Raw genomic sequence first — 24,490 nt, 5'->3', positions numbered from 1 at the left:
GAAATAACGTTTAAAATGTATAATTGGTGGGACTCTTGTTTTTAATGTGAGTGATATTCAGAACATGACGTGATCGAAATAACTTGTTTTTCAGACGGAGACGTAGAAGGAGGAAAGAAAAGTAACTGTGCTCCTCTGGCGGAGCGGCACCGTGCGGCACCAGGCGGAAGTAAACCAGGAAAAGCGGAAGTGCCGTTAGCTTTATTGACTGAGCAGGAAGTGTGTTGTTGTTGTGTGAGCTGAGTGTGTGAGCTGCGGCAGCAACGATGCCTTCAGTTCAGTATCTGAGAGAGTTCATCAACGAGCGACTAACTGCTGCTGCTGAACAAATATTCTTGGAGTTTGAAAAAACGATCGTCCAGTACGAGGAAGAGATCGACCGTCAGCGCAGACTGCTGGATATCACCTGGAAACCCCAAATCAAGCTGCACAGGACAGGTGAGTGTCCCTCTGAGGGAGGATCCTGATCACAGCTCTGCGGGACGTTTCTGATTGTGAGGACTTTTTGGAGATGTGAGCTAACAAAGAGCAAACAGAGGACAGGACTGCGCTGCGCTGCATGCAAACAGCAGCTGGTGGATTTGAGCTTTTCTCTGACCTGGATCACTCAATCAGTTCCTTTATGTTTGCTGTCAAAGTTGGAAAACATCAAAAGTCGAGCTTCAGAGCACATTATTTATTCCAGATGGAGTTTATACATATAAATATAACGTTTATATAAATGTATGTTTCCTGTTGCACTGGTGAAAGTTGCAAACAAATGTTGAAAACATGAAGTCGCTGTGCAATAATAAAATATCTAATGTGACTGATCTGCAGGCTGTTGCTCGTCCTCAGCGCTGTGATCTGCTGCTGTGCTGAGGACTGTTTGAAACCAGTTCCACTTTATCTTCATCTAAACACACCTGTTCTGTCTGTGTGTGAATCAGCAGCTGTTTGTGGTGCTGGAGGGGTTTGTGTAGCTGTACCAGGCCCTATCCTGGAGCCGGGCCTGGAGTGAGTGTCTGGGGGCCACAGCCCATAAAAAGCTGCGCGAGGGGCTTTAGGGGTTCAGTTCTTTGTGCCTCGAGCAGTTTCCTCTCTGACCAGTCTGGCCACAGAGGTGAGGAAAGCCACTTCTCTGGTGGACGAGCGATACCAGCAGGATGTAGTCGGGCTTGCCAAAACGCACAGCTCTCTAAAACGAAGCTGCTGGAGACGGCTGCACTCTGGCCTGGATTTGCCTTCTGTGGCCCTCGTATCCCCTCTGTGGGTGTTTCCACACAGGACTACTTTCCTGTGCCTCTGGGTCGGGGAACAGGTCCCGACTGTTGTTTGGATTTGTGCACTGCATACAGAGCACCCAACATGTTTCAGTCCTTTACTGTACCCTTTAAAACCCAACAGTTAATGCCTGACTGTGGTCACGCTGAATCCTGATTGGTTGACAAGCTGGCTGAAACAGAGATGGAAAAAGTATGAAAAAACAGAAGATCAACAAAAGGACGAGCTGTGTCTGCAGTGGACATTGTTCACTGCTTTGGACACTCGGTTTGACTTCAGCTCGTTGTATGTTAGAACCTCTCTTCTCTGCGCCTGGCTGATGAAAACAACAGAAGCACAGGAGCCACAGGCTGGGTGCACTTTGGACGCTGCCTCGATGATCTGTGCAGGTAGTCTGTAGCTCCTACGGTCTGCCACCAGGCTGCCAACGGAGAATCACAGCGAGCCCAGAACACAACTGTGGGACCATCACTGTGGCCGAGGTCACTAAAGCAGACACACGGTAAGGTTTGAACGAACATATCGACCATCAACGATCGGCTGAGCCTTTCGCGGGCCAACATACGGAGCCATACAGGGCTACTGGGCGGACCACCGTGTGTAGACTTCCCTTGAGTCGGTCTGGCATTCTTCTGTCACAAAGGACACCAGTGACCATTTTAACCAGACTGCATCTGTTCGTGTTCGGACATCGGAGGTGATGAGCCCAGAAAGAAGCTGCCTCTAACCGTGTTCATCTGTCTCACACACTCAACCAAACAACAAGTGCAAAATTAAACAAAAAGTAAGTTAAAAATTAAAACGTCTCTTCCAGCGAACATTAAAAAATCTCTGATGTAAAGTCTTTTGTGTGATTTGGCGCATTTCAAATAAATAACTAAATGATTGAATAATTGAAAGAGCATCTGTATTAAAACTGAAACAACAGACGGTCAAATATAACCTCCAAACAAAATGTATAAATTCTAAATGGGTGAATCAGTCTGTTCATGATCGCTCCGCCCATCAAAAAGTCACCTGTGCGAGTATATCACCTATGATTGGTCATTGGACTGACAACTGTCCTGGAAATATTTTCACATATCCCCGAACCTGAATACACGGCCGGGTAGGATGGATGAGAGTCGCCCCTCAGGGGGATTACACGTCTCAGTTCTTTGTTTTGGACTGGGAGAAGGCAGCAAGCCCTCGGGTGTCCTGTGGGGAGTGTTTTGGGAGTCTGGGATGGACAGTTTGGTCCTTGTGTGAATGCAGGTAGAGCTTGGTTCACACTGTAGTCAGAAAGCAGACCCGCTGACTCTGCTCAGAACTTTTATGGACACAACTTCAGCTGCAGCCAGAAGGCTGCATTAGACGGTGACTTTTAGCTTGCGCTGGGGTTGTTCACAGCTGAGTGTGAAGCAGCAGGAAAAAGATCTGAGCTCAGTCAACAAGGGGAGGAGCGACCCCTCCAGGTCAGGGAGTTCAAGTTCCTGCCAAGCTGAGGTCTGTCAGTGTTTATCTTAACGCCTTGTGCACGAGTTAGGGAACGGAGCAGGAGAGTGACAGATCTGCAGCGATGCAGATGTTGTACTGTCTGCCTGTGGTGCTGAGTGTGAAAGCAGAACAGCAAAGAACAGCCGGTCAGTCGCTCCTGTGTCTGATAACGAGCTGGTCCGCCCGGTGGCAGGTCAAACAGTCACACACAAGCACGTTGTTTGCACGGAAGCACCTCATTCTAAAGGGAACCTCGGGGGGACGGGGAGCACCAAGAAAGCATTCTTAACAACAAACGTAATCGGACACCAAATCGTCCGACCCGGCTGAACATTTTACAGACGCTAAGGAAGCCAAAGTGGCTCAGAGTCGATTTCCTGTTGTCTGGTGTTGCAAACATGCAGCAACATGATGGAAACACGCGACATTTGTGTTGTTCAAGATGCTTTTGTTTGTTGAAGGAAAATATGTCAGCAGCTCATTTTCAGCTAGATTTTTGCGCCTCCGTCAGATCCTCTAACTTAGTGCAGTTTGGGGGAAATTGTTGAATAAATATTTGTTTGCCTTGAAAAGTTTGTTTGTATATGAACTCATCAAAGTAGAATGCAGTCGGTGCTTCTGCAGTGGTAATCGGTGCCGCCTGAGGCGTCTGTCATGTTCACACTGCTGGCTCAGCTGAATTTCTCTGACAACTTTTTGTTTGTGTGTCTCCATTTGTGCCTTCAGACCTCCAACAGCAACATGTCTGTGAGGAGGAGGAGGTTCAGCAGAGGAGCCGAACACAGTCTCTACAGATTAAAGAGGAACAGGAGGAGCTGTGCATCAGTCAGGACGGGGAGCAGCGTGCACTGAAGGAGGAGACTGATACCTTTATGGTGACTGTAACCTATGACGACAGCGATCTCAGTGAACCTGACCTGGACAGCGACCAGCTCGGCTCTCGCAGCTCTCTTCTCTACGAAAGCCGAGATCAGGAAGGAAGCGAGAGTTTCGATTCTACTTCAACTGCCACTAGAAACATGAGTCAGAGTAGCAACGCAGAAATCTTTCCCACATCAGAGAGTCAGTGTAACACCGACATAGTCCCCAAATCTCTAAAATGCAATGTTTGTGGAAAGGTCTTTAAGCCTTTTAGTGACCCGTTAGCATTTAAGAGACACATGGCAGTCCACTCGGGCGAAAAGCCGTACTCCTGCAAAACGTGTGGGAAAAGTTTCACTAAAAATAGTACTTTACTGGGCCACATGAGAGTTCACACAGGGGAGAAGCTGTATTCTTGTGAAACGTGTGGGAACAGTTTTACTCGAAAAGGTAGTCTGCTGGTGCACATGAGAATCCACTCGGGCGAGAAGCCGTACGTTTGTAACGCCTGCGGCGAGCGCTTTTGTTACTTGTCGGCGCTTAAAAAGCACAAGGCGGTGCACACGGGCGAGAAGCCGTATTCCTGCGAAACGTGTGGGAAAGGTTTTACGGAGCGCGGCAGTTTGTTGGTCCACATGAGAATCCACTCGGGCGAGAGACCGTATACTTGTAAAACCTGCGGGAAAAGTTTCACTAAAAAATGTACTCTGTTGGTGCACATGAGAATTCACACCGGCGAGAAGCCGTACTCGTGTAAAATCTGCGGGATGAGTTTCAGTAAAAATGGTGGTTTGTTGGTGCACATGAAAACTCACACAGCTGAGACGCTGAAGTCGGACATTTCTGTGGGAAAAGACTCTCTGTGAGGTCGGCTTCCTGTCACTTCTCGCCGTTGTTTTCTCTGTTCGTACCGGTGACCACGCTAATGTATCTATTTAAAGATACGTGGGCAACCAGCTAGGAGGCGCACTTTCCAGCTTTAACACAGACTCTAGATGCTGACCTGTGTTTGTTTCAGAAATGAGAAGATATGAAATCGAGAGAGGCAGCAGGAGTTTGTTTCTTTTTGTCAGCATGAAGAGAAAGATGTGTACTCGTTACCAGCACTGAATCAGATGTAGCTGTGATGAGGGCTGTGCGGTATGACCAGAATCTCCTGATAGAAGACGTTTCTCATCCTGATAACCATAAATATCACAAAATAGAGCTTTTTCTGTAAACTCTGTGAATCTCGGGCAACTCGACCTGTGGGAAGCGTTTCCAGCTGGACGTCGAGTGTTTTAACCGTGTTAGATAGAAGTTGTTTCTTTGCGTATTTATTAGACGGCGTGCTGCGGGGAGGAGCCTGTTCTGATCTCTGAGTCTAAGGCTACGTCCACACGTACCCGGGTATTTTTGAAAATGCAGATTTTTCTATGCGTTTGCACCTTTCGTCCACACGTAAACGGCGTTTTTGGTCACTGAAAACGGAGATTTTTAAAAACTCCGGCCAGGGTGGATATTTTCTAAAACTCAGTTGTTGCGTTTACGTGTGGACGAGAAAAACGGAGAAAACGCAGAAAACGCAGCGTCAAAGGTGTGCGTCTTTTTTGACGTCACACTGTGCGCCACGTTATTGTTTCGGTGGAATGAATTTCAACAATACTGTTACTGTTAATTTTACTCTCTGCAGTGTTTAAATGCTCACATATACACAGTTACTGTCCGTCCACACATACGACTCGGTTCTGCTTCTATGCCCCATCTTTGTTTACTTTTTCCCACCGAGGCTTCTAGACTTCTGATTGGCCAACATTTCTACACGGTTAGGAATATAGCGCCACCTGCTGCTTTGGCATGTTCATAGCAGCGTTTTCCTTCATTTCTGCCTTTACGTGTGGACGGGATTATTTTTTAAGGCAGCACGGTGGCACGGTGGTTAGCACTGTTGCCGCACAGCAAGAAGGTCCTGAGTTCAATTCCACCATCAGGCCGGGGTCTTTCTGTGTGGAGTTTGCATGTTCTCCCCGTGTTTGCGTGGGTTCTCTCCGGGTACTCCGGCTTCCTCCCACCGTCCAAAGACATGCAGCTTGTGGGGATAGGTTAATTGGATAATCCAAATTGTCACTAGGTGTGAATGTGTGAATGAATGTGAGTGTGAATGGTTGTCTGTCCCTGTGTGTTTGCCCTGCGACAGACTGGCGACCTGTCCAGGGTGTACCCCGCCTCTCGCCCTATGACAGCTGGGATAGGCTCCAGCGCCCCCCGCGACCCTGAAAAAGGATAAGCGGAAGCGAATGGATGGATGGATGAAAACGGAAACTCTCCGTTTTCAAAAATACGTGTGGACGTAGCCTAAGGTTCATTGTGAACACCGACGGCTCGTTTTTGCTTCTCGTCCGTAAACTCTGTCCACACTCTGTCACCTGATTCTTGTGTGGCTGGTTGAAGAGGTTTGCTGTGTTTGAGTCTGAGCTCTGCACCATAATTTGCGTAGTCAGATGTTTCATAACCAAACCATGTCCGTGTTACAGAGGCGGCCCAAGGTTTAGGACTAAGGTCCTGGATTTGATTGGACTGGTCCGTCAGTTTGAGCTACCTGGTTCTGCCTCGTCTTCTCTGGTCATGCTGGGATTCCCTGTGCATCCACGTGGTGGCCAAACCATGAAAACGTATCACCATAAACAGTGGATTTTACTGCAGTATTATGAATATACAAACAAACGATAGCGTATAAAATAACATTTCAACGTCCGATATATTTCGTCATATTGCACAGCCCTAACTATGATGCAGGCTCTGCCATCTTGTTTTTGCACATGGTTAAATGGAGTAACAGCAGGTGAATGATGTCAGGACAGCGTAAGATTGAAGTTGGCGTGTGTTCCCCACTTTAATCTACAAAACCCAGACTCACAGCTGAAGATCTGTTTTTGATACTTTACATTTCGGGGCAAGTCGTGCTGCCTGCGCAGCCACGAAGGGCTCGTTATTGCCCAGCTGCTCTCTCTGAAACAAGCACGCTGCATGGGTTAGATCACAGATTACAGCAGACCCCAGCCAAATGTAACATGACTGTTAGCATCACTTGTTTCATATACTGATAGTTCAGATTGTATTTATTAGAGAAACAGCCGCGGTGCTGTCAGCGCGCCTGCACAGACACTACGTACTGTAAATATTTCAAACCACAGACGAAGTCTCCACGTTTCGTTTTGTCTGCTCAGCAGTAGCTGTGTCTCACACACGTGTGCTACACTCTTCATGTTTGCGTTTGTTGTGAGTCGCTGTGCGTCAGTGGACACGACTGTATTTATTCATTAGTTTGCTATAAAGGCTGTCCCTGACCCTGCCTGCTTTCTGCACAGATGTAATTTATATAATATCCGTACGATAAAGCTGTAAGTGTTTCCTGCTTGTGTGTTTCTGTGGTGTCCTCACTGCTACATTAATGTCTAATCGTGCAAATCTAAAAACCGGACAGGTGGAGAAGCAGCGCGTCAGCTGGTTTCCTTGCTGACCGCAGGCACACAGACGTGAGGTCTTCCATCAGTCCGTGTCACGTTCTCATGTTTGACTGAAGTCTGTGTTATTGTCTCGGTTATTTGTGGATTGAGCGCCAAAGCTGAGGAGCCCTCTCGAGCTCCCTGGCTTCTGTTTGAAGGACGTTTTGTGTTCACACTACATCTTCAGAGGTGACACTAACGAGATGAAGACCGTGTTCAACACGCTGTTGTAAAAAGCTCTTCAGAAATAAACATTGTTTTGGCCTAAAGTGTTGATAACTCGAGTAACCATCAGGATGTGGAGCTGAAGACACAACAGACCTCACAGTGTAGCAGGTTTGTGTGCTGCCTGTTAAGGCTCCTACAGGCTTCGCAGGCTTTGTCCTGCTGCATTAAATGTTTGTAGACTTGTGATCTGCATCCTCAGAGGTAAACTCAAAGTACAGGCATGAAAAATGTTTTTGTGCGATGATTTGAAGCAGCTCTGCTCTTCTGGCTGCTGCTGTCTCAGGTGGACTCGTCACAGCTGTGCCAGACGAGTGAAGAGAAACTAGACTCTACCTGACAGACCAGAGAGGTTTAACAGTGTGTGGCTCCCTCTAGTGGATGTTGTGGAGTATTCTGTTGTCTTTGCTCCAAAGGTTTTTGTACAGAGTTTTGCTGTTTCCTGTCACTGTGGGCTGCAGAGCACAGTAGTACACAGCAGAGTCAGACAGCTGAAGCTTCTGGATCTTCAGAGGAGCTGACTTTTCTGTTTTCTTGGCCTCAGCATCAAATCTGTCTTTTGGAAACTCCTGATCATTAGCTTCTGTTCCTGAAGTGCCACGCAGTAAAACATACTTTGGAAAGTTGTTTATTTCTTGTTTGTACCAGAACAAATACGGATATGGATCAGATGTTTCATATCTACATCCAAGTGTAACTGTGTCTCCTTCAGCAGCAATGACATCTCCTTGTTCCTGGATCACTTTGTCTTCTCCTTTACACTCTGAGGAAGAACAGAACATGCAGAGGAAGAGATGGATCAATAAACATGATTAAAAACTCACCATTAATCAGACTCACACATTTATTTAAGCAGAGGAAACATGTTGATGTTTGTATCTCACCAAAGAAAAGAGCAGCAAGAATAATCCACAGCCAATGTTCCATCTGTACAACAAGGTTTAAATCAACAGGAGAAACTAGCTGATGTTCAACATTCAGTCTGAGAATTGTTCTCTTCACAGCAGCACTTATTATTGACACAATGGTTGAACACAGTGCAGAAGGAGAGCCCCGCCTACTGGATGATGTCGCCCTCTGTCTCCTCTTTGAGTCTCACTTCTCTCACTTCCTCTTCCTCCTGGTTCACAGACTGTTAGCAGCATTTGAATCACTGTGAGGAGGGAGGATGGAGCACTTTGCACTGTGTGCAAGGACAACGTGAAAGCACAAATGTTCTCCATCACTGATGCTTCTCATGCTTAAAGTGAGACTCAGGGTCAGATATTTTTTTTAGATCATTTGAGGTTTAAGCGTGACATCCTCAGAAGGCTCCAGAACATGTGACTTGTCATGTTTTACAGTTGTTTTTGTCAAAGCAAAGAAAATGTAGTTTTGCACGTTTTTACAGCACGAATTCAAAGCAACATAAACATTGAGAAATATCATTTTTAAGACCAGGAGCACCAAAAACATCACAATAGATTCAAAGTAGTTGATCTTTCATGTGAGCTCAAACTTAAAGAGTATTCTGAAGTTTAGGTTGAAAATGAATTCATGATGGTCAAGTTAGTGTTTGATGTGTAGAATAAATATTCCTTCCTACTGGAAATTGTTTTGTAATATCTGGAGACATTTAAAAGATGTGGAAGCAAACGTCACTGAACGAACGTGCAGGAATGCCTCCACAGATCAGAGGAGAGCAGGTGGTCTCCAGGGTCATGGACACTTTGAACCACTCTGGGGAAACAGGATGGATATAAAGCTTTGTGTGGACTGTGACTCAGACGGTGTCAGAGCAGCTTAACCCTTGTATGGTGTTCGGGTCTGTGAGACCCGTTTTCAGTTTTTTTCAAAAGAAAAATTAAAGAATTAATTGTTTTTTCAACCTGAAATTCATTGGCTTTGGCTTATTTTCTGTGAAGAACATAAATCCAAACTAATTTTCAATGACCTCATACTGTACCTCCCCCCACGCATTTACATTACATACAAGGTGTTCGGGTCCACTGGACCCAGGTCTAATAAAAGTGTTGAAAGTGCAGGTCCTGTGTTCCCACACTCTGTCCTCCTCCTTTCTGGTGCTGCTGATAGTGTTTTCTTCCCCTCCTGCTCCGCACAAAGTTGCAACATTGTTGAAAATTCAACTCTCAACACCGTCTGCTCTGACATCTCACACATTTTACCCTCTTTCTTGAGGGATCCAAATTTTATTTTCTCATACCCTGTCCCTCCTGCAAATTAGGGGCATAATACTATAAATAAGACTTTGCCAATATGGTTCTTTATCACAACTGATCAAGATGGCAAAAGATTATCTGCTGCGAGGGCCATCCAATTGATTTTGGAAGAGAGAGGGGCTTCGGATGATGATGTTGACAAAGAGGTTTCAGAATATTTCACATTTCTGAAAATTCAGAGTCTGACAGTGACTTTGAAGAAGAGGATGAGGTTGAGCACCATTTAGTAACAAAATGAAGACGAGTACCCCATCTGCAGCCAGCTCCAGGACCAGAACAAGCCCACCAGACAGCAAGTGAAGAAATATGGATGTCAATAACTGGTGAAATTGAATGGTCTTCTTGCCCAAGAAATGAGCCACCCTGCAGAGCTGTTACTGTGATAAGCCAGGGCCAACACGGCTGACAGTTACTCATGTGCAGGACATGAAGTCTTCATTTGAGCTTTTCATCCCAGATTCCATCCAGAAAATTATTCTGGATTGCAGTAATCTAGAAGGACGGTGTGTTTTTGGAGAGAGGTGGAAGGAGACCAAATTCATCTAAGAACCCCAAAGGCCTACTTTGGGGTTCTTATCCTTGCAGGAGTTTTCAGGTCCAAAGGGGAATCCACAGAATCCCTGTGGGATGCAGAAACCGGCACGAAACTTTCCGTGCATCAGTGTCTCTGGAAAACTTCCACAAAATTTCCAGGATTATTCGTTTTGATAACAGAGACAACAGACCAGCTCGACGGCAGAGAGACAAGCTAGCTGCCATCAGGACAGTGTGGGATAAGTGTGTGCACCACCTCCCCCTGTTTTACAAACCTGGGCCTAATGTCACCATTGATGAGCAGCTGATCCCATTTAGTTGTAAAACATATTGCTTCACGTGTAAATGTGTTGTGTCTTTCCACTCACTCCACTTGATTACAACTGATTTATTTTTTTATAACATTTTATTTAAAAAAAAAACCAAAACAAAAAAAACCCGAGAAGCACATTAATTCATAAATGTGATCTAACAAAGGTAAAGGGAAAAAATTAACCATGTTTGCTGTTCATATGGTTTGTAATTGGGATGAAGTAAACATCTGTTGAGTAATTTAACATAAAATTGTTTGATAGTGTTAATTTGGAAAGCCAAAACTCTAGTGGGTCCACCAGACCCATGAACACTGGCTGAGTAACAAAAATATGAACACCACACAAGGGTTAAACATCAGTGAACAGCAGCTTTACCAGGAATACGTCCTGATGCCACAGTGTTGGAAAAGAAGGAGAGCTTTTACTTTAAACTGTACATAAAGGCATGCAGATCAGTCAAACTGGGGTTGTGTTCATTGTTCCTGAGGTTCATGTTAACATACAGGGAAGGATCAAGGGTGGATGATCATTATACACCAGAGAAACTCACAAGACTGTTACCTGTTCAATATACTGCAGATACAAGTCAGCAGACGTCCTGACAGAGAGCCAACAAACACAACAATCATTCTGTAAATAAGGAATGAAGCAGTAGATCAGCCTGCAAAGCAAGCTCCACAAAGCTGCCCCTCTAATCAGCTTCAGACACACAGAAACACAAAGGATGATGAAGCAGAAACGATGCAAAAGCAGTGGGTGGAGGAAAAGGAAGGATGACGGTGTTACAGGACAGAGGAAAGCAGGAGAGATGAGTCATCAGCACTTTGGACGCTCTGGTTTAAACAGCAGGAAACTGTGACAGCTGTGAGGAAACAGCTTCTTTTTCTCAGTGACGCTGGTCCACACTCCACGCCAGCAGATGGCGCTAATGCACCATTTCCATGTTTTCCAGCCACCGGGACAGCTTCCCTGTGACACGAGGCGGAAGTGAAGAGGAAACGCTGCCAGTATTGTTCGCTTTCCTCCGGGAGCTTCAGCAGGAAGTCGGAGCTGTGGTGGTCTCTCCGCCGGATCTGTGAGCTGTCGGAGCCGCGATGTCGTCAGTTCGGTACCTGAGAGAGTTTATCAACGAGCGACTAACTGCTGCCGCCGAGGAAATCTTCCTGGAGTTTGAAAAAACCATCGTCCAGTACGAGGAAGTGATCGACCGGCAGCAGAGGCTGCTGAGCATCACCTGGAAACCCGAAACACAGCTGCACAAGACAGGTGAGCCTCAGCCTGACGCAGGGGAGGAGCTTTTGTTCCCACCTGAGCCAATCAATGAATCAGAGCCAGAACACTTTATTAACCCAGCCTGATTTCTTATAGATGCTCAGCTATGATGTAAACACTGAAATGAGGTCCTCTGTTCAAGGTGCAGCATATGAAATGTTAAACAACACTGTTTACGATAAAAACGAGATATTAGAAGTGAAAAGGTGTCACAGCGAGCAGGCGTGAAGCCCACTCAGGTATTTCCTGTGGAATGAGGCTCCTGCTGTGCAGCACGTCGTGGAGAGGAGGTGCAGACAGCCGGGCTCCGCACCCACACCAGCCTCGCAGATCGGTGTGCTGAGTCTGTTGGTGTGTGCTGCACCGACCACCACACACTCACCTGAGCACTGAACTGCAGGCCACACGCTGTCACACAGATGGCCAACTGTTCATGTGAGCGGCGAGGCATCCACCCGCACCGCTGTCAGCTCACCACCCAGTAAAGCCAGCCCGGTGGTGCTGAAGGGACTGCAAGAGTTCAACATGATTCTCACGCAGCTCGTCAGCTGTCTGTGTTTTCAGCACAGATGTGAGGCGTGACCTTTGACCCTTTGCATGTTCAGACTCATCCTGAAGATGCACTAAAATACTCCACAGAGTGGGAGGGCAACATGTTCACTCTGTGGAGCCTCATTAGTGGTAAAAACAATATATTTGCTCTGAACTGTTTTTGTGGAATTCTCAGATTTCTTGTCTCTTTCTGTCCCTCCAGACGTCCCACAGCAGCCTGTCTGTAAGGAGGAGGAGGAGGTTCTCCCTGAGCAGCAGGAGAGGAGCTCCAGTCTGGACCAGGAGGAACCAGAACCTCCGCAGATTAAAGAGGAACCCGAGGAACTGTGCAGCAGTCAGGAGGGAGAGCCGCTGGTGCTGAAGGAGGAGATCGATACTTTTATGGTGACTGAAACTTATGAGGAAAGCGAGCACAGCGACTCAGAGCCGGACAGCGATCAGCTCCTCTCTCACAGCTCTGCCGAGAGAACCGAGATCCGAGACCAGGAAGGAGTCCGCAGCGCAGATCCAGGAGCGTCTAGAAGTCACAGCAGCAACGCAGGAGACTCTCCGGTGTCAGAGAGTCCGTGTAACGCCACCGCAGGGGAAAAGTCTTTAACGTGCGGCTTTTGTGGGAAAGCCTTCAAGAACAAATACAAGATGATTGATCACCACAGAGTCCACACGGGTGAGAAGCCGTATTCTTGTGAAACGTGTGGGAGGAGTTTCACTCAGAGGGGAACGCTGACCGTCCACATGAGGACTCACACAGGCGAGAAGCCGTATTCCTGCAAAATATGTGGGAAAGGTTGCACGGTGAGGAGTAATCTGATGGTCCACATGAGAACGCACACAGGTGAGATGCCTTACCTGTGTAATACCTGCGGGGACAGGTTTTCAGACTTGTCGACATACAAAAGACACACGACCGTCCACACGGGAGAGACGCCGTATTCCTGCGAAACGTGTGGAAAGGCTTTTAACCGAGGCAGCAATCTGCTGCGCCACATGAGAACTCACACAGACGAGAGGCCTTATTCTTGTCAAACGTGCGGGAAAATGTTCACACGCAGTAATCATTTGTTGCGCCACATGAAAATTCACACGGGGGAGGAGTCCCAGTAGTGGTACTGTTAGTGGTGCTGGTCACAGGTACTTTAAAGCTGTCCTTATACACAAAAAGGAAAGAGACAAATGTAATCCTGTCACACCAGGATGCTCCAAGTATTATTCCTACAGTGTGTAAGAATGAAAACGTCCAGTTCGAACATATTCAGGAGTGACTGCAGCCTCCGAGTGACAGGTGGGAACCTGAAAGTGGGAATTCGGGATGCACAAACCCAACTAGTCAATAGTTTTTTATGGGATATCCATCATTTGGATCATTGTGTGTGCTGCAGGCTGCTCTCATATTATTCTCTACGACATCCTCACAAAGACCAAAGTCTGTGTTTGTATGTGTGAAACAGGAATAACACTTCCCAAGTCTGCGAGTCCGTCAGGGTCCGCTCGAGTCCCAGTGACTTAACCAATCACAGCAGATGGCCCCGCCCCTCCCTGAGCCTGGTTCTGTTGGAGGTTTCTTCCTGTTAAAAGGGAGTTTTTCCTTCCCACTGTCGCCAAAGTGCTGCTCACAGGGGGTCATATGATTGTTGGGTTTTTCTCTGTGTGTGTTATTGTAGGCTCTACAGTATAAAGCGCTCTGAGGCGACTGTTGTGATTTGGTGTTGTATAAATAAAACTGAATGAAATCATCAGGCGCTTTTCACGAGTTACTGTGGGGACATCCACGTCCCTGCTGGGTTTTTGAGATTAATCCCAGGCAGTTTCCAACCCACAGAAAGCTCTCCAGGATGGGGAGCAGCAAAAACGCATCATCAATGTCTCAATAAGTAACAAAGTCGTCAGATTAAATATAAAAGATAACATTTATGTAGCCAGAACAAACCTTTGTTCTAAACCACAGAGCTCAGCTCACACAATGTTTCCCACAGTGAGAGGTCACATGATCAGGCATCGAAGCCTTCAGGGGCGGTTTGGTGTGATTTTAAGTGTAAATGAATTATAACCTGATTTTCCTCAGTACAGCTGAATATGTGGAGAAACAAACTGCAGGAGCTTTTTGTTTTTTAATAGATAGAAAAAGTTTTAAATATATGTTTGTTTGGGCTGTTTGATTGTTAGAGGGACGGATATTTAATCTCTTTGAGCTCATTTTTGTTCGTTTACACAAGTTTATTGTTAGATTTTCAGAATCCACCCAACAACAGAAGAAGCAGTGTTAGAGGTGGTGGCAAAAGCTGAAGGCAAAACATTCATATTAAAACAACTCATGATCATTGTGACAGTAATAAAGTGTAAAGTCTGGAGGTGGTGACTGTGTGCTTCAGACTCCCAGCCAGGACCCGGCTCCCACGGCGGGACCTGGCTGGTGGTGTTTGCAGGGGTGGCTGGAGGCCTCTCTGAGGGGCCCACGCGAGGCCCAGCCTGCTCCGTGGGAACCTGTCAGAGCCGAGGAAAGCAGAGTTTGGTTCATCTTTCCTCCAGCTTTAATTCACAAGCTCACAGGTGTGGATGAAAGCAGTGACTGTGACTTACTGCATTTATAGCTGTTGAATACAGTCATTGATTTTATTGACTGTTGTTTATCTCATGCATGCATCAAATAAAGTATTTAATCTGTAAAACCGTCCTCTGTTTGACTTCTTTAAACTGCCAGTAGCTCGTCCTCAGTCATGGACAAATGCAGATCTGTGTCAGCTCCTTATTGGAAGCTTCTAAGCAGTTTTCTCTGAACACACATGAACATTGACTTGGCAGTAAAAGTTGACACAGCCTGAAACCTGTGCAGGACCAAAGCTGTGTGCCAGTGAGATCAGAGCTGCTGTCAGCCACAGTGGTGTATTTGGGGCTCGGCCTGTAGGGGGTGCTGGTGGTGACTCTTGTACCGTTGTGTGTAGTTACACCAGTATAATGTGACGGCCAACCTGGGCTTCTGTACTGGGTTGCCATGGCAGCTCTCACCAAGATGAAATGAACAAATAAACTGCACACACACGTTTTACTGCCCAGGCTGCAGCAGTGCCCTTTGACCTTTAGCTGCTCACGGTCCGTCCTTCACCTTTAAAGGCTCCCACAGACTCTGTGTCAGGATCCACACATGCAGCAAGCTCATCATCGTCTCAGAATACCATCACCACGGAGGAATCCACACAGGTGAGACGCTGTGTCGTCCTGTAACACGAGGGAAACGTTTCAGACAAAATACAGATTCAAGAACTGCCTGGAAACATGTTTCAGTCTAAAAGCAGCTTCAGACTAATAAAGACCAGAGTGAGAAGTTTGATTCAGAGTCACGTGTTGTATAAATGCTAATGTTTGTTAGTGTGTTTTTATGTGCTTTTATGTTTGGTTTGTGGTTGATGTGGATTTGCTGCTCATGTGAATCCTCCCACAGTGTTTCATTAGCAGCTGTAACCACAGTGACTCTGATAAAACAGGAATTAGCAGAATCCATCTGATATGAAGCTGTGCTTTGAATACCACTTCCCTCCTCTTTGAAGAGTAGTCAGATATCTGTGTTCAGGTTTTTGTACAGCCTCTTCTACTCTTTGTATCACTGTGTTTGTAGAGCACAGTAGTAGAGAGCTGTGTCTGCCAGGGTTAGGGCTGCTATGGTCAGATTAGTTGATGTAGAAGATGTTTCTGAGTCATAACGTTTAATAAGAATATATTCATAACCACTGCTGTCCTTTGCTCCTTTCCAGAGTATAAACTGAGGAGCCTGAAGATCAGAATCATGTCTGTACCAGTGAAGGCGTACATACTCTGATGTTGTCTCATAGCTACATGTGAGTGTGACAGATTCTCCTTCTGTCTCAGTGACTTCAGGTTGTTGAGGAGTGATTGAGTCTCCAGCTGTTAGTCCTGGAAAAAGAAAGAAGAAAAGTAGTGAAATACAGTCTGTATATCTGCTTAATGCAGCAGCTTCAACTAAACTTTAATCCCTGTTCTTAAACTCACCTATAATGTGAGATAGAAGCAAAAAGAGGTGCAGCAACATGTCTTTGGAGTTATTAAAGCCAGACAGACAGCACATGAACAATGTTCTTCCACTGCAGCACAATGACCAACAAATAATGTCATTGGATGAGCACAGGTTCAGTGGGCGGGGCCAGTTTAATAGCTCAGCCAATCAAATAGTTTTGTGCTTCCACAGCAGCTCTGTCTCTGTCTCTGATCTTTACTGCTTCATTTCTCTGTTGTCTTTGTCATCAGTCCAATGACACAAGAATCAGAGGTTTAACAGTGTGTGGCTCCCTCTAGTGGATGTTGTGGAGTATTCTGTTGTCTTTGCTCCAAAGGTTTTTGTACAGAGTTTTGCTGTTTCCTGTCACTGTGGGCCTCACAGCACAGTAGTACACAGCAGAGTCAGACACTGCAGCAGAGGAGATCTGAAGAGTCATCAGTGTTTGATCATTGTTCACGTTCACAGACAGTCTAATGACTGGATCTGATGTCAGCTGTCCTTTGTCTGAGTGTGAGATCAGGAACTCTGGAGTTTTTCCAGGATATTGTCGATACCAGAAGAAATAATCACCAGGAGCTGCTTGTCTGGAGTATTTATAGGACAGAGTCACAGTGCTTCCTTCTAAACTGGATTTCTGAGTGTCGAGTGCTGTGAGCTCCTCACAGATCACACCTGCAGACAGAAAAAACTCAGTCAGAACATGGAAAAGTCTTACTGTCTCACACACAACAGAGAGAGTTATTAAATATGAACTCACCTGTTAGCAGGAAGAGAAGCCAGTAAGGAAACACACAGTGATGTAATGACAGCATGTTGAGGAACATAAAGTTTGTTTTGTGTTGAACTCTGTTGAATGTGGAGGTTTTTCTCTCTTCTATAGTTCAGTAACAGCTCAGCTCCTCCCTGAATCTCTGCTCCTCCTCTCTGCTCTCAGTCACTCCTCCTCCTGTGCTTCACACACTTTATAACCAAAATGATTTAAGGGAGCCGTGTGACACGTCACACAAGCAGAAGTCACATTAACCATGTAGACAGAGTCAGAGAGTCGCTGATACTCACACAGTTAAAAAGTCTGAAACTTGAGACATTTGGAGAAAAATGTGTAAGAAGTCCTGAATTCAAGAAACATCTCAGATGATGTTTTTACTTTGTGACATATTGGACTCGTGCTTTAAGAAGCTGGTATAAACAGTATGAAAGGGATAATAATAATAATAATAATAATAATAATAATAATAATAATAATAACAATAATAATAATAATAATGATAATAAAAATAATAATAACAATAATAATAATAATAATAATAATAATGATAATAATGATAATAAAAATAATAATAACAATAATACTAATAATAATAATAATAATGATAATAATGATAATAAAAAAAAAAAAAAAAAAATAATAATAATAATAACAATAATAATAACAATAATAATAATAATAATAATAATAATGATAATAAAAATAATAATAACAATAATAATAATAATAATAATAATAATGATAATAATAATAATAATAATAATAATAATAATAATAATAATACACTGAACAAAAATATAAACGCAACACTTTTGTTTTTGCTCCCATTCCCCATGGGATGGACGTAGAGACCTAAAATTCATTCCAGATACACAATATAACCATCCCTCCCAAACAGTGGTCACAAATCAGTCCAAATGTGTGGTAGTGGGCACATCTGCTATATTGAGATAATCCATCCCACCTCACAGGTGTGCCACATCAGGATGCTGATCTGACATCATGAGTAGTGCACAGGTGTACCTCAGACTGCCCACAACAAAAGGCCACCCTGTAATGTGCAGTTTTGTCTCACAGCAAAATGCCACAGATGCCACAAGCAATGAGGGAGCGTGCAATTGGCATGCTGACAGCAGGAATGTCAACCAGATCTGTCGCCCGTGCATTGAATGTTCATTTCTCAACCATAAGCCGTCTCCACAGGCGTTTCAGAGAATATGGCAGCACATCCAACCGGCCTCACAACCGCAGACCTCGTGTAACCACACCAGCCCAGGACCTCCACATCCAGCAGGTTCACCTCCAAGATCGTCTGAGACCAGCCACCCAGACAGCTGCTGGAACAATTGGTTTGCACAACCAAACAATTTCTGCACAAACTGTCAGAAACCGTCTCAGGGACGCTCAACTGCATGCCCGTCGTCCTCATCGGGGTCTTGACCTGACTCCAGCTCGTCGCCGTAACAGACTTGTGTGGGCAAATGCTCACATTCGATGGCGTCTGGCACGTTGGAGAGGTGTGCGCTTCACGGATGAATCATGGTTCACATTGTTCAGGGCAGATGGCAGCTGAGAATGTCCCAGTTCTTGCATGGCCAGCATACTCACCGGACATGTCACCCATTGAGCATGTTCGGGATGTGCTTGACCGGCGTATACGACAGCGTGTACCAGTTCCCACGAATATCCAACAACCTCACACAGCCATTGAAGTGGAGTGGACCAACATTCCACAGGCCACAATTGACAATCTGATAGACTCCATGCGACGATGTGTTGCACTGCATGAGGCAAATGGTGGTCACACCAGATACTGACCGGTTCTGGGTCCCCAGACCCCCAATAGCGCAAAAAACTGCACATTACAGGGTGGCCTTTTGTTGTGGGCAGTCTGAGGTACACCTGTGCACTACTCATGATGTCAGATCAGCATCCTGATGTGGCACACCTGTGAGGTGGGATGGATTATCTCAATATAGCAGATGTGCCCACTACCACACATTTGGACTGATTTGTGACCACTGTTTGGGAGGGATGGTTATATTGTGTATCTGGAATGAATTTTAGGTCTCTACGTCCATCCCATGGGGAATGGGAGCAAAAACAAAAGTGTTGCGTTTATATTTTTGTTCAGTGTACATCCTGTTTCAAAGCACCCACAGACACCCAAGGACATTTAACAATAGAGTGAATCACATAATAGAACAATGACAACACAAAGAACAATGAAAAGCATAAAACAGACAAACATTAAGTTCACAGTGAATATGCAGACTTGAACAGATTAAACTGGGGCAGAGACTTCCACAGCCTGGAGGCAGAGCAGCTGAAAGCTCTGCTTCCCATGGTGCTGAAAGAAGGCACAGCAAGCTGGACAGAAGAAGAAGATTGAAGTGAGCGGGCAGAAGAGGTAGGGCTTAACAGGTGAGAAAGGTGAGGAGGAGCGAGGCTATGAAGGGTCTTGAGAAGAAGTATGAACACTGTTCAGAGTTTCACAGGGAGCCAGTGAGGTTCCTGAAGGACAGGGGTGATGTGCTGTAGGAGGGCTTCTGGTAATAAAACAGGCAGCTGAGTTTTGAACCAGTTAGAATAGAATAGAAAAGAATTCAACTTTATTGTCATTGCACATGCACAGGTACAGGGCAACGAAATGCAGTTTGCATCCATCCAGAAGTGCTTTAGTGATATAGATATATTACAATATATATTAGCAATAATATAGATATGTGAGTATATTACAGAGATGGGTCTATTATGGTATGTTATAATGTACACGGTATGAAGTATGTTGTGAATATTCTATAACTATAAGTATGTACAGGCTGTAGTGAGTACAAGCTATGTGCAGGCTATGAACAGGATATAAATATGAAAAACTATACAGAATATGAAATAAATAACTTTACAGAATCTGAGATATACAGCTATACAGAAATGGGAACTATGCAAGTTGTAAACAGTTGTAGGATTAAAGATTATCAAATGTACAGAATGATTATTTACACAGAGCTATACAGTAGTGCAGTTAAGATAAGTGAGGGTGTAGATAGTTTCTACAGAGGCTGTATAAAGTGCTAGTGGTTGTGAGTGGTGGTTCAGTCCATGTTATTATTGTGTGTTTGAGGGTACAGTTGTCCATTGTGTGTGTGTGTATGTTCAGTCCATGTGTTAACTTGGGTCAGATGTCAGGAGGCAGAGTTCAGGAGTCTGACAGCTGTGGGGAAGAAGCTGTTCCGGTACCTGGTGGTCTTAGTCCGGAGGCTCCTGTGGCGCCTCCCAGAGGGCAGGAGGGTGAAGAGTCCATGTGATGGGTGACTGGGGTCTTTGATGAGTTTCCCAGCCCTTTTCAGACACCGCTTCCTGTAGATGTCTTTTATGGCAGGAAGTGGTGCTCCGGCGATGCGCTGGGCAGTTTTCACGACCCTCTGCAACGCCTTCCGGTCCGAGGCAGAGCAGTTCCCGTACCAGACTGTTATACAGTTGGTCAGGATGCTCTCGATGGTGCAACGATAGAAGTTCACCAGGATGTCTGAGGACAGGTGGTTCTTCCTCAGAGTCCTCAAGAAGAAGAGGCGCTGGTGAGCCTTCTTGACCAGCTTGGAGCAGTTGGTCGTCCAGGTGAGATCCTCGGAGATGTGGACTCCCAGGAACTTGAAGCTGCTCACACGCTCCACAGCCGTCCCCTTAATGTGGATGGGTGGATGTGGGTCAGCATTCCTCCTGTAGTCCACGATGAGCTCCTTGGTCTTCTCGGTGTTAAGCAGCAGGTTGTTTCTGTCGCACCACTCAGCCAGACGATCCACCTCCTCCCTGTAGGCGGCCTCATCGTTGTCACTGATGAGGCCAATCACCGTGGTGTCATCTGCAAACTTAATGATGGTGTTGGAACCATCAGCAGGTCTGCAGTCGTGGGTGAAGAGGGAGTAGAGGAAAGGGCTCATCACACAGCCTTGTGGTACACCGGTGTTCATCGTGATTGTAGATGAGCAGCGGTTATCCAGCCGGACATGTTGGGGGCGGTTGGTCAGGAAGTCCAGTAACCATTTGCAGATGAGGGAACTGATGCCCAGGTCTGTCAGTTTCCTGATGAGTTGTGAGGGGTGGATTGTATTGAATGCTGAACTGAAGTCTATAAACAGCATTCTGGCGTAGGTGTTGTTGTTGTCCAGGTGTGAGAGGACAGAGTGCAGTGCGATGGAGACTGCATCCTCTGTGCTCCTGTTCTGGCAGTATGCGACTTGGTGGGGGTCCAGGGTGGGGGGGAGAGAGGATTTGAAGTGTGCTAGGACCAGCTGCTCTAAGCACTTAGTGATGATGGGGGTGAGTGCTACTGGGCGGTAATCATTGAGGCAAGATGGGTTGGAGTTTTTGGGTATCAGGACGATGGAGGTGGATTTGAAGCAGGCCGGTACCACAGCGTGGGCCAAGGACAGGTTGAATATGTCTGTGAGCACTCCTGCAAGCTCCCCAGAACACGCTCTGAGAACACGCCCGGGGATGCCATCAGGGCCTGCAGCCTTGTAGACATTGATCCTGCTCAGCACTGCTCCTACATTGGTGGGGGAGAGAGTCAGAGGTTGGTGGTCTGGCGTCATGTTGGTTGTGGTTGTGGGGTTCCCTCGCTCAAAACGAGCATAAAAGTTGTTGAGCTCGTTGAGGAAGGAGACATCAGAGGATGTGGGGGAGGGTTTGGTGGTCCTGTAGTCTGTAATGGTCTGGAGTCCTTGCCACATGCGTCGGGGGTTGGAGTTGGAGAAGTGTTCTTCTACCTTTTTTTTGTAATGGTGTTTGGCTTTTTTGATGCCCTTCTTTAGATTAGCCCTGGCTGTGCTGTAGGCGTGTGCATCTCCTGACCTAAAGGCGGTGTTGCGGGCCTTCAGGAGGAGACGAACATCCCGGTTCATCCAAGGCTTCTGGTTGGGGTACATGGTGATCCGTTTCTGGGTGGTGACACTGTCTGTGGTTTCGGAGATGTAATCCAGTACAGATGAGGCGTACTGGTCCAGGTCTGTGTGGGTGAACATATTCCAGTCTGTGTTTTTAAATCTGTCCTGGAGCACTGCGTCTGTCCCCTCTGGCCACACTTTATTTGTCCTCACAGCAGGTTTCACACGTTGGATGAGTGGTGAATACCGAGGTGTGAGGAACAGGGAGAGATGGTCCGATTGTCCAATGTGGGGGAGGGGTGTGGCTTTGTAGGCTCCAGCCAGGTTGGAATACACATGGTCTAAAGTCTTGTCTCCTCTGGTGTGGCAGGAGACATGTTGGTGGAATCTGGGGAGGACTGGCTTTAAGTTGGTGTGGTTGAAGTCGCCAGCAACAATAAAAGCAGCCTCGGGGTGTTTATTCTGGTGTTTGTTAATGGCTGCAGAAAGTTCTTTCATGGATGTTCGTTGTCTCATCCTGGACTGTGGTGCTGACACTCACCAGTCCCCGGCCCCCTTCCTTCCGCTTAGCGTACAGCCTCAGGGTGCTGGACTTGGGGTGAAACCCTCCATGCATGGTCAGGAGCTTTCTTGTCTTTATGTCAGTGGCTTCTATCTCCTCCTTTGGCCAGCCTATTACCCCAGCAGGGTACCTGATCACGGGCAGGGCGTACGTGTTGATGGCCCGGATCTTGTTCTTACCATTCAGCTGACTCCTCAGGACTTGCCTGACCCTCTGCAGGTACTTGGTGGTTGCAGCTTTTCTAGCGGCCTCTTCATGGTTCCCATTCGCCTGCGGGATCCCCAGGTACTTGTAACTGTCCTCTATGTCTGCAATGTTGCCTTCTGGTAGTTCAATCCCCTCAGTTCTGACTACCTTCCCTCTCTTTGTTACCATCCGACTACACTTCTCCAGTCCGAACGACATTCCAATGTCATTGCTGTATAGCCTGGTGGTGTGGATCAGTGAATCGATGTCTCGTTCACTCTTGGCATACAGCTTGATGTCATCCATGTACAGGAGGTGGCTGACAACTGCTCCGTTCCGTAGTCGGTATCCGTAGCCAGTCTTGTTAATGATCTCACTGAGGGGGTTCAGGCCTATGCAGAACAGCAGTGGGGACAGAGCATCTCCTTGGTAGATCCCGCACTTGATGGTGACTTGTGCTATGGGCTTGGAGTTGGCCTCTAGTGTTGTACGCCACATCCCCATTGAGTTCCTGATGAAGGCTCTTAGGGTCCTATATATATATATATATATATATATATATATATATATATATATATATATATATATATATATATATATATATATAAAAAACACCCAGCACGCCCCTGCGGGCGGTTTATCCTTCAAGCTCGGGTCCTCTACCAGAGGCCTGGGAGCTTGAGGGTCCTGCGCAGTATCTTAGCTGTTCCCAGGACTGCGCTCTTCTGGACAGAGATCTCCGATGTTTTTCCCGGGATCTGCTGGAGCCACTCGCCTAGCTTGGGAGTCACCGCACCTAGTGCTCCGATTACCACGGGGACCACCGTTACCTTCACCCTCCACATCCTCTCGAGCTCTTCTCTGAGCCCTTGGTATTTCTCCAGCTTCTCGTGTTCCTTCTTCCTGATATTGCTGTCATTCGGAACCGCTACATCGATCACTACGGCCGTCTTCTTCTGTTTGTCTACCACCACTATGTCCGGTTGGTTAGCCACCACCATTTTGTCCGTCTGTATCTGGAAGTCCCACAGGATCTTAGCTCGGTCATTCTCCACCACCCTTGGGGGCATCTCCCATTTTGACCTCGGGACTTCTAGGTTACACTCGGCACAGATGTTCCTGTACACTATGCCGGCCACTTGGTTATGGCGTTCCATGTATGCCTTGCCTGCTAGCATCTTGCACCCTGCTGTTATGTGCTGGATAGTCTCTGGGGCATCTTTACACAGCCTGCACCTGGGGTCTTGCCTGGTGTGATAGACCCCAGCCTCTATGGATCTTGTACTCAGAGCTTGTTCTTGTGCTGCCATGATTAGTGCCTCTGTGCTGTCTTTCAGTCCAGCTTTGTCCAGCCACTGGTAGGATTTCTGGATATCAGCCACCTCCTCTATCTGCCGGTGGTACATACCGTGCAGGGGCCTGTCCTTCCATGATGGTTCCTCGTCTCCCTCCTCTTTCTTGGGTTTCTGCTGCCTGAGGTATTCACTGAGCACTCGGTCAGTTGGGGCCATCTTCCCAATGTATTCTTGGATGTTCCTTGTCTCATCCTGGACTGTGGTGCTGACACTCACCAGTCCCCGGCCCCCTTCCTTCCGCTTAGCGTACAGCCTCAGGGTGCTGGACTTGGGGTGAAACCCTCCATGCATGGTCAGGAGCTTTCTTGTCTTTATGTCAGTGGCTTCTATCTCCTCCTTTGGCCAGCTTATTACCCCAGCAGGGTACCTGATCACGGGCAGGGCGTATGTGTTGATGGCCCGGATCTTGTTCTTACCATTCAGCTGACTCCTCAGGACTTGCCTGACCCTCTGCAGGTACTTGGTGGTTGCAGCCTTTCTAGCGGCCTCTTCATGGTTCCCATTTGCCTGCGGGATCCCCAG

At 46.5% G+C, this 24,490-nt stretch overlaps 2 protein-coding genes across 2 annotated transcripts; both read left to right on the top strand.

Moving 5' to 3' along the window:
- Positions 1–235: 235 nt before the first annotated feature.
- On the top strand, positions 236–5,092 carry LOC146612737 (uncharacterized). Its single transcript, XM_085377462.1, has 2 exons — positions 236–438; positions 3,466–5,092. The coding sequence occupies exons 1-2, from the start codon at positions 267–269 to the stop codon at positions 4,464–4,466; spliced, it is 1,173 nt and encodes a 390-aa protein (XP_085233588.1). The 5' UTR covers positions 236–266; the 3' UTR covers positions 4,467–5,092.
- A 6,379-nt stretch (positions 5,093–11,471) lies between these two features.
- On the top strand, positions 11,472–13,305 carry LOC146612736 (uncharacterized). The gene is made up of 2 exons (XM_085377604.1): positions 11,472–11,643; positions 12,404–13,305. Exons 1-2 carry the CDS (start codon positions 11,472–11,474, stop codon positions 13,303–13,305), a joined length of 1,074 nt encoding a protein of 357 aa, XP_085233730.1.
- The last annotated feature ends 11,185 nt before the right edge of the window (positions 13,306–24,490 follow it).

This window comes from Diplotaxodon limnothrissa, linkage group LG18 (genome assembly GCF_057381915.1).
Source record: "Diplotaxodon limnothrissa isolate DT_005_m linkage group LG18, D_limnothrissa_male_GT1.1, whole genome shotgun sequence".
Lineage (NCBI taxonomy): Eukaryota > Metazoa > Chordata > Actinopteri > Cichliformes > Cichlidae > Diplotaxodon > Diplotaxodon limnothrissa.
Note: the sequence above shows the minus strand (reverse complement) of the source record. Positions and strands in the feature narration are given on the sequence as shown.